Below are 8,257 nucleotides of genomic sequence, written 5' to 3'. Positions count from 1 at the left end.
GCGCTGAGCGCGCAGGGAGAACTCAGAGGGCGCGGCGCGTAGGATCCTTCCCAGGGTCTGCTGCTCCAGCGGCTCGCAGTCCCGGGGCGGGGGGAGGTAGGTTTATAGGTGCGGGGTGTAGAAGGCCGGAGCCCCGTAAGTCTGCGAGCCCAGGACAAAGGGCGAGAGGACGGCGGGGCTGGGCAGGAAGGGCAGCTGGGCAGCGCACACCAGCCCTCCGGTGGGGTGTCCCGGGTAGCCCCCGGGGCCGTGCATGGAGAGCGGGTTGCCCATGGGCGGCGAGTGGCTGAGCGGGCTCAGCCCCCCGCCCAGGCCGCCTCCCCCCAGGCCTCCTCCGGCCCCGCCGCCTCCTGCCCCGCCGCCCGTCGGGGCGCTGGTGTCGGCGCCCGGGTTCTGCTTCTTCCACTTGGTGCGGCGGTTCTGGAACCAGATCTTGACCTGGGTCTCGGTCAGGCTGAGCGACAGCGCCAGGTTGAGGCGCTCGCACACCGACAGGTACCGCGTGGACTTGAACTTGTTCTCCAGCGCCACCAGCTGCTCGTAGGTGAAAGCGGTCCGCGCCCGCCGGGGCTTGCCCGACTTGGAGTCCGAGCCCGTGCGCTTCCTCTTGGGCTTGGCCTGCGGGCCCCCGCCGGGGGCAGGAGGTTGGGCCGGCGGCGGCGGCTGCTGCTGGCTGCCTGGCTCCCCGTCCTCGGGGTGGTGGCCGGGCTCTGCCTCGCCGGACCCCGCCACGCCGCCCAGGCTGCTGCTCTCCTCGCTGCACAGCTCCTCCTCGTCCTGCAGCTCGCTCTCCGGGCTGGGGCTGGGCCTGGTGCTGTAGTCCAGGTCGCACTCCTCGGCCTTGTACAGCTCCCCATCCTCTGCGCACAAGCAAGGAGAGGGGTTAGCTTAGCAGCTCCCATCCCACCCTGCCCCAGCACCCACCCACCCAGCCTGGAGAGGGCCCTGTGAGGCCCCCAGCTCTACAGCCAAGCTGAAAGGGATAAGAAAAGATGGCCCCCACACCTAAATCCAGGCTGTTTACACACAGACCTACTGGAAAGGGGGGTGGGGGCAGAATCCAGGCTCCAGTGGGGCACAAAATGCGAATCTGCCCTCCCAGCCTCCAGGCCAAGCTCCTTAGGCCAAGCCACCCTCTGAAGGAGAAGTAGAGTTGTTAGAGGGCAGGGGGAAGTTGGTAGTAAATTGCCCTGTTTTCTTTCCTCAAGGTTGCTGCTGGGCCTCAAACTGGGAGGACCTGGAATGAAGGTGATGTGAGGTTTCCTACATTTTTGGGGGGTAGGGGAGCATCTGTGAAAAGACTCACTGGTACACAGCAAAATCATTCATCCTAAGAGAGGCACTTTATAAACTCTGCCCTACCATTCTTCCAGCATGAGGGAGTCTCCCATATCCCCTCCCCAAGGGAAGGAAAGGTGGCAGGCCTGGAGCAAATTCGCCCTTTGCAAAGAGGAAATTTAGGGAGCGCCCTCTTGACCTGGAAGGATTGTGTTGTAAAGCTCTCTGGGAGAGGATTTTCCTTTGAGTCGTGAGTGATTTCTATCCCTTGTAAACACCACACATATGTACTAAGTATTTAGATGGTTAAGCAAAGGGTAAATGAGCATGGGAGAGAAGATAAACTAGGCTTGCAACAGTTGCTTTATAGGTCACGGTTTATATTTCCCTTTTTCACTGTAATCCGGGTGGCACAAATCTTGCAAAAATTCAGAAAAATAAATTTCAGTGAGTGTAACTTTCTAAAACGTTAGGGGGTCTGTCTCTATTGTAACAACTCTGAGGGAGGAATCTTCCATCCAAAAGGTTCTCCAGATAGGAAGTCCCGAAGTGCTTTTTAGTAAGAAATCACCTTTGTCTAAAGCTGGGACACCGTCTGTAATAGCTTCCAATCCTAAAACTCTAACTGACCAAGCGAAAAGCTTTACAAATATAGAACATTCCTTAGTGGACAATAACGAGAAGTCCTACTTTGTAATCATTCTTTGTTCATCTTCCGAATTAAAAATGATTGTGAAATGCTAAGGAATAAAATTAATCTCATTAGTATTGCTTGTAGAAGCCATCACAGTATCTTCCATGGCCCTTCTTTCCAGAAGCATCAGGAATGCTAATATTAAAATATTGAAATCATTTGACATTTTAGAAATTAGACATCTCTTTATGCAATGGCTTCAGAATAGAGATTTGAAAAATTAGGGCTTGAGAAATGAACAATAACTAATATGGAACATTTTGGAAGACAATAGGTGAATGACACAGTGGTTTCCTATAGGAAGAAGAGAACACCCTTGATATTACTTTTTATTTTAGTTATTTAATTATCTGCATTGATGGAAGATTTGCTGCCTTCTGTTTTGGCATGTTTTTAACCGTTTCTGTGCCTTGTTTGTTCTCGTGCTGTTCCTAAGGTTGAAGTATTAAACTGGAGTAAATACTTGTATTGATTAGCAGAGCAGATACAAACTTAATTAAACTCATTTTGTGTAATGTACAAACTAGTTAACGGTCATTTAATTTATTTGGGTTTATATTATGCTCCAATTAACGGGACTCCCAATGAGAACAAGGTAATTATCCGATATTTAGGGCCGTTGTACTTCTGAGGAAGATCAAGTCGTTATGAAACCTGAAATAATATTTGTAAAGGAGTCGCTTCTCCCTGTGGCTCATGCCTCAGACATTTCTGACACCTTGAAGGCCGGATGCTATATTCATTTGCCCATCCCAAAGTCCCAGTGAAGTAAAAAAAGGAATTTAGGAATACATCAAATGCAGGATCGGGCCTCAAGCTGGAGTAAAATAAATAAAATACCTTGTCCTCATCACATTTAGATACTTCTAAGCTTCCTGAATCGGTCTGCCTTTTACACCTAGATAGCCCACTATAGCTATTATGTGTAAAACCCCCCTCCCTCCCACAAATTAAATAGCGAGTTGATCATTATGTGTTTACTTTAATCATTTCAGTTCCATAAATACTACGGCTGTACAGTCTCTCTCAAACTTTGCCAAATCTTAAAACCAAATGCTGCATATTCAATTAGGTGATTATTTTTAACTGAGAAATTTAAAAAAGTGAAAAGATTTTGTTCTGCGAAATGAGCTGATTTCGGCTAAGCCTTGGATATTGCTTGCTCCCTACGGGAAAAAGAGAGAGAGAAGTTTATTATAGTCACCTTAACCCGCAAAACCAATGTTTAGTAATCTGGGGACTTTTTAACGAATAATACTTTCCATCTTGGTGTTAAAAATTAGAAAATGGAAATCTGGAATTATGACATATATAGAACTATGGGACTATGGTTAAGGGTTTTTTTAATTTAAAATAGTGTATGAAGATGAAATAAAGTTCAAATAATCTACATCGAGTAGAAATTAAATTATAGATGGATGCCATTGCATATGATATTTTTGTACACACACCTTTCCACATACTCTTGTTGCAAACATATGCGAGTGTTTATGTGTAGGGGTAAAAATAACATACTTACGTTCAATACAGATGACACAGAATGTGTGTGTTGATTACTTTAGAGGGGTTTTTTTTGCAATAATTTCTAAACATTCCCCAGCCCCTCTTCAATAAGGGAATATTAAAATATTTTCTAAACAACAACTGCACTGGTAATTGTCCAAGCAACATCACTCTGGCTTTGCAACCGTTAATGCAAAACAAATTAACCAGAGTTTTATCAATTATTTCTAAAACTAAATGTGTTCAGCAAGATGAACTGAAATATTTTCTATTTTCAATGTAGTTGTACTTTTTCTGGTTGTAGAGAATCATAATGATTTTCGGATCATTTTCCCCACCCCCACCGAACTAAACCAACTGCTTGATCTACTGTTACCCAAGGTAAGGGTGATGATGGGACCATAATGCGATTAACTTTCATTATTTCTGAGTACTCACAAATCTATTTTTGTATGTTTCTAGCTTTACAAAATATTAGCATAGTTAGGACTGAAGAGATAAATCGTGCAAAATTCCTAGGCAGCTTGTCATTGAGCAAAGTTTAGTATTGCATGATGTTTCTAAATATATTTACTATTAGAGACATGAATGATAGAATTGCATTTCTCTCCTTGTCTGGAGATAAAGTAGAAGATTGGTGATAGGCTGACCTCGTCGGTCTTTCGGATTGAACAGATCTATTTAGTATGACAAAAGTCAGATCTGTGTAGACAAATACTTACTTTAGGTGTACTCGGAGTTTTAAAAATCTCTTTGGAATTCTGTTTACGTCTAGCTCCTGCTATTGCTTTGATGATTAAAACAGCTCTACTGTAAAGGGGCTTGTGTTAAAACAGGTAGAACTAAAACCTATTTTACAGCCTAATTTTAATTGATCTAGGCATTCTATCGCAGAATTGTAAAGCACCCATAGAATTATAAAGACACCGATCTCTCTGGTAATCCTATCCCAGAAGTTTATTTTCCAGTCTTTACAGTACCAAACACAACCCGCTGCTGTCCCACACCCCTCAAAATACAGAATATCAAGAGAGATTTTTCATGTGTGCTATCTTTTCCCGGAAGTGCTCTAATATCCTCAGAGTCACAGCGTTTAGAGGTGAGAAAGTTGGAATATTTGGACCTGGAAAGAAAAAGCAATCTAGAGCTTGGGTCGAATGCAATTCCCGATCAATAGCGAGCCCTAATAAGTGTAATAGGTTTTAATCGAGTAATTATCCGAATTTTGACCCTATAATTTAGATGTTAGGAGAGAGTTTGCAAGGTGCTTGAAAGAGATATGCACAATTCGATAATAGGATATCGACCCAGGGAGTCCTACATGCCACTCTGGGGCGATTTCCCCCATTATCCAGCCTCTTTACGCTGCTAAGCACATTTTACCTTAAATGTAATCGAAGGAATTTAATTGTTTTTCCAGAGATAACCAGCATTTTGTCACAATTAGTCTGATTTGTCCTAAAAAAGCCAAGGGGAGAGAGAAAATTGAATCTGTCGCCCAGAGCAACGCTCAGCAGGCTGGGGGTGGGGTGGAGAGGGGAGATGGTTCTGAAGGCTGTGGGGGGGGGGGAAGGGGAACATACATAAAAGTCATAAAAGCGACTTTGATACTTGGAAAATCCAGCCAAAGTGGGATTTATTTGATGATCTGAGAATGAATTTAAAATCCTGTTGGGCCTGCTCATTCAAATTGCCTGCAGCCCCCTCAATTCTCTCTGCAAGTTTGCTTCAGCAGTAACTTACACATGCCTGTTACCCTCGAGGTCAAAAATAAGACACCAGGACGGAAGCTGTTATTATGTGATATAATGCGGAGTCCGGTTCCATTCGCCCCCAGTAATCAAATGAATTCAGTGAGGCGTGATGGACCAGGTACATTTAATACAACATTACCCCCTGAAATGTAACGCTTTCTAGCCAGATCGCAAGCACCAGAGCCGGGGGGAAGACGCTTGACTTTTGCTAACTGTTTCTGCCCCAGATTTACGTTTGTATTTCCTTGTTTGCAGAACTGCAGCTAAAGTTATTTATCGTGTGTCTGATTGACTTGTCAAGACACCTGTTCGGGAAAAGGAAAGGAAGGCCCAAAGGGGACATTTGCCGGAGAGGGCATGCACATCACACAGTCTCCAACTTGGAAGTAGTGCCCCGCATTAAACTTTACGCAACTGAAAGGAGGGCCAGGCCAGAAAAGTTTCACCTTGCATTGGGCATATAAACCAGCAGACATCACATACGTTAAACCAGTCAGACCTCGTTACACACTGAAACCACCCACTTTAATAAGTGGGAAGAGGTGCTTATAAAATGTTATGCGTTAGTCCCTCCGCATGTACCTATCTCACTGTAAATTCTTAGCCAAGTGTAGAAGCAACAATTAAGGAACATTTGCCCTTTACAGCGGACCCCCTGTGTCTACACGTGCAGTTGCGCCCTTTATTGTATCTGACAGAAGGCAGTGGTGATGGTGGGTGTCTCTGAGACTCACCTTTAGAAGCATGTAATCACACTGCATAATATTTTCAGGCACTCTTTATCATTTCCCCCCGTAGTCGGCTATTTGCTCCCGACACGAGTCAGACACTCTGTGGAGGTTAACATGCAAAACGTACTTACTGAGTAAGTCCGAGGACTTTTTGCACGTTTCAAAATCTTCACTCAGAGCCTTTTGATCTGCTAGTTCCGTTCCTGACTCCTCGGGTTTATCCTCTGCCCCTAGAGTGAATTCGCTCCCTGCGGATTTGTATAACACAGAACATTGCCTCTTTTTGCTGTTGAATTTGTTGGGATCCAGAATGTCCAGCACTGAAAAAGAGGTGGTTCTGTGGACCACGGGTAGAGCTGCCACTGCCCCCTCTTGTCCAGGGGTGTTGCTCTGATTGTCGCCTGGCCTGTCTCTATTTCCAGAACACGAATAGACTGGGAGGTCGTTGCTGGAAGAAAGTCTCTGGTCCCCGTGGCTGTCCATACTTTCCCCGTGAAGGCAGCCGGACACTGGCTCCACTACAATGCCAGCCTGGCTTGCTGCTGCTGCTGCTGGGATAGAGATGTCACCCCCCTGAGTCTTGTCTCTGCTCACATTCATGACTTTTCAGAGCCCCTTCCAATTGCAACTCTTCCCCTTTCTGCGAACTTCAGCTGGAAACTCCTGTCTTGCAATCAACGCGGGAGCTGCTTTGTTTATCGTCAATTTAGCACAGAGGCGAGCTGGTTCCTTTAGGTCTACAGGATTGCACGTGGCTAGGTCCAACCTGAATTGGATTCTCCCGTGGATAAAGGAAGTCAAAGGGTGATGCTCCACTCAGTTGCTCCTTCTTTCTTCTCATCATCCTCACAGGGCTACCTAAACATTTATGCCCCCCCACCCTCACTCACTCACACACACACGGGCAAGGCTGTATCTTATTTATGCATTCATATTTAGCAGTGGATTGTAATTGGCTACAAATTAATCCCTTGCCCATAATAGTCAGTAATCTCCATCACTGGAGGAGAGAGACACTGGAAGTGTGTGTGGCTGAGAAAGGGGAGGGGGGGGGCGGGAGAGGGGAGAGAGTGAAGGATGGTGTTGGCTGTGATATACTTAGCTGTCAGCTCTATTTCAGCACACCTCCACTCATCTGGAAAGCATCTAAATAGCCTTATTTGGAGAAGTGGGAGGAGAGCGCTTTCTTTGAAATAATTGCGGGATCAATATAAAGAAGATATTATACACGCCGTATGGGAACGTAAGATCTCCCCTCCTAATGGTTTAGTTATATGATCGAAAGGATATTATTGTGCTCAAAAGGGTGAACAATCTCACCTGTTTCACCCCCCCCCTTGCATTATTAAATTAGAACAATAGAATAAAATTGTTGTCCGAGGCTGACTGCTTTGAATTATACCGAGTGTATAGGCACATACATACACACGTTGTCCCTCCCCCCACCCCATTAATTAAAATTACATATCAGATGAAAGTGCCTGGAAATACTAAGAGCAAAATAATACGCTTAAACAACACAAGGCAAAACACGACGATCAATACATCCTAAATAACTGGGGGGGGGGGGAAATCTATTCTCGTCCCACCTAGAAATAATGCAATAAACACAGCCCATTCTCATTTCTGAGACACACTCCTTCATTCAGTGGGTTTGGAATGCAGAAAAAAGGAAGACATTAGGAAAAGAGTTGCCTCTGAACTACAAACATCTATTTTCCTTTCCTCCCCAGTTTTCTCTGTGTGCGCGCGCGCTTTGACCATATCAATTTCATTCTTGTTTTGGATGTCCAAATGGCTGCTTAGTTTGAATTAGCTGCCAAAAAAAGGTAGGAAAATAGACAAAACATAAAAAGAAAATTAGATTTTTTTTTTTGTCTTTGAGGCTGGTGACACATACAAGGACAGGTCCTTTGCAATTACCGCGGGCAATGATCCTTTGGAAAGCAGAAATTAAAAATTGGGAGAAATAATGGGTAAAACAATCAGCTGTAATTTTGGTAGGGGTTGGACATGATTAGCCCATCAATGGGCTGGGCCCAGGGGAGTTCCTGGAGCGCTGGAGCCCACAACACCTCCCTCTCATATATTATAGACCAGCCCTTAGATTTTAATCAGACACCACAACAGTGTCCTTCCTCTTTATTACTGTGTTATGCTTTATCTTTAAATTATAAATCACCTTCTGGGTGGAAATGGTATGTATAATCCCTGATCATGTGTAGGTAATTACCTCCTCCCTCACTTCCCTGACCTCACTGCCACACAAACACAGCTCGAGCTATATAGGTTTAATA

The 8,257-nt window shown here is 45.0% G+C and overlaps 1 protein-coding gene across 1 annotated transcript; it reads right to left on the bottom strand.

Moving 5' to 3' along the window:
- Positions 1 to 102: 102 nt before the first annotated feature.
- On the bottom strand, positions 103 to 6,560 carry NKX1-1 (NK1 homeobox 1). The gene is made up of 2 exons (XM_024199041.2): positions 6,092 to 6,560; positions 103 to 860 (listed from the first exon to the last, which is right to left on the bottom strand). The coding sequence occupies exons 1-2, from the start codon at positions 6,558 to 6,560 to the stop codon at positions 103 to 105; spliced, it is 1,227 nt and encodes a 408-aa protein (XP_024054809.2).
- Positions 6,561 to 8,257: the final 1,697 nt, after the last annotated feature.

This window comes from Terrapene carolina, unplaced genomic scaffold, assembly GCF_002925995.2.
Source record: "Terrapene carolina triunguis isolate 2854851 unplaced genomic scaffold, T_m_triunguis-2.0 Scaffold66, whole genome shotgun sequence".
Lineage (NCBI taxonomy): Eukaryota > Metazoa > Chordata > Testudines > Emydidae > Terrapene > Terrapene triunguis.
Note: the sequence above shows the minus strand (reverse complement) of the source record. Positions and strands in the feature narration are given on the sequence as shown.

Excerpts from the sequence above, each read along its gene's own strand:
- NKX1-1 (XM_024199041.2), bottom strand. The coding sequence starts at position 6,560 with ATGAATGTGAGCAGAGACAAGACTCAGGGGGGTGACATCTCTATCCCA. Across the intron at positions 861-6,091 it reads AAAGTCCTCGGACTTACTCA|AGGATGGGGAGCTGTACAAG; the intron begins GTAAGTACGTTT and ends GCTTGTGCGCAG.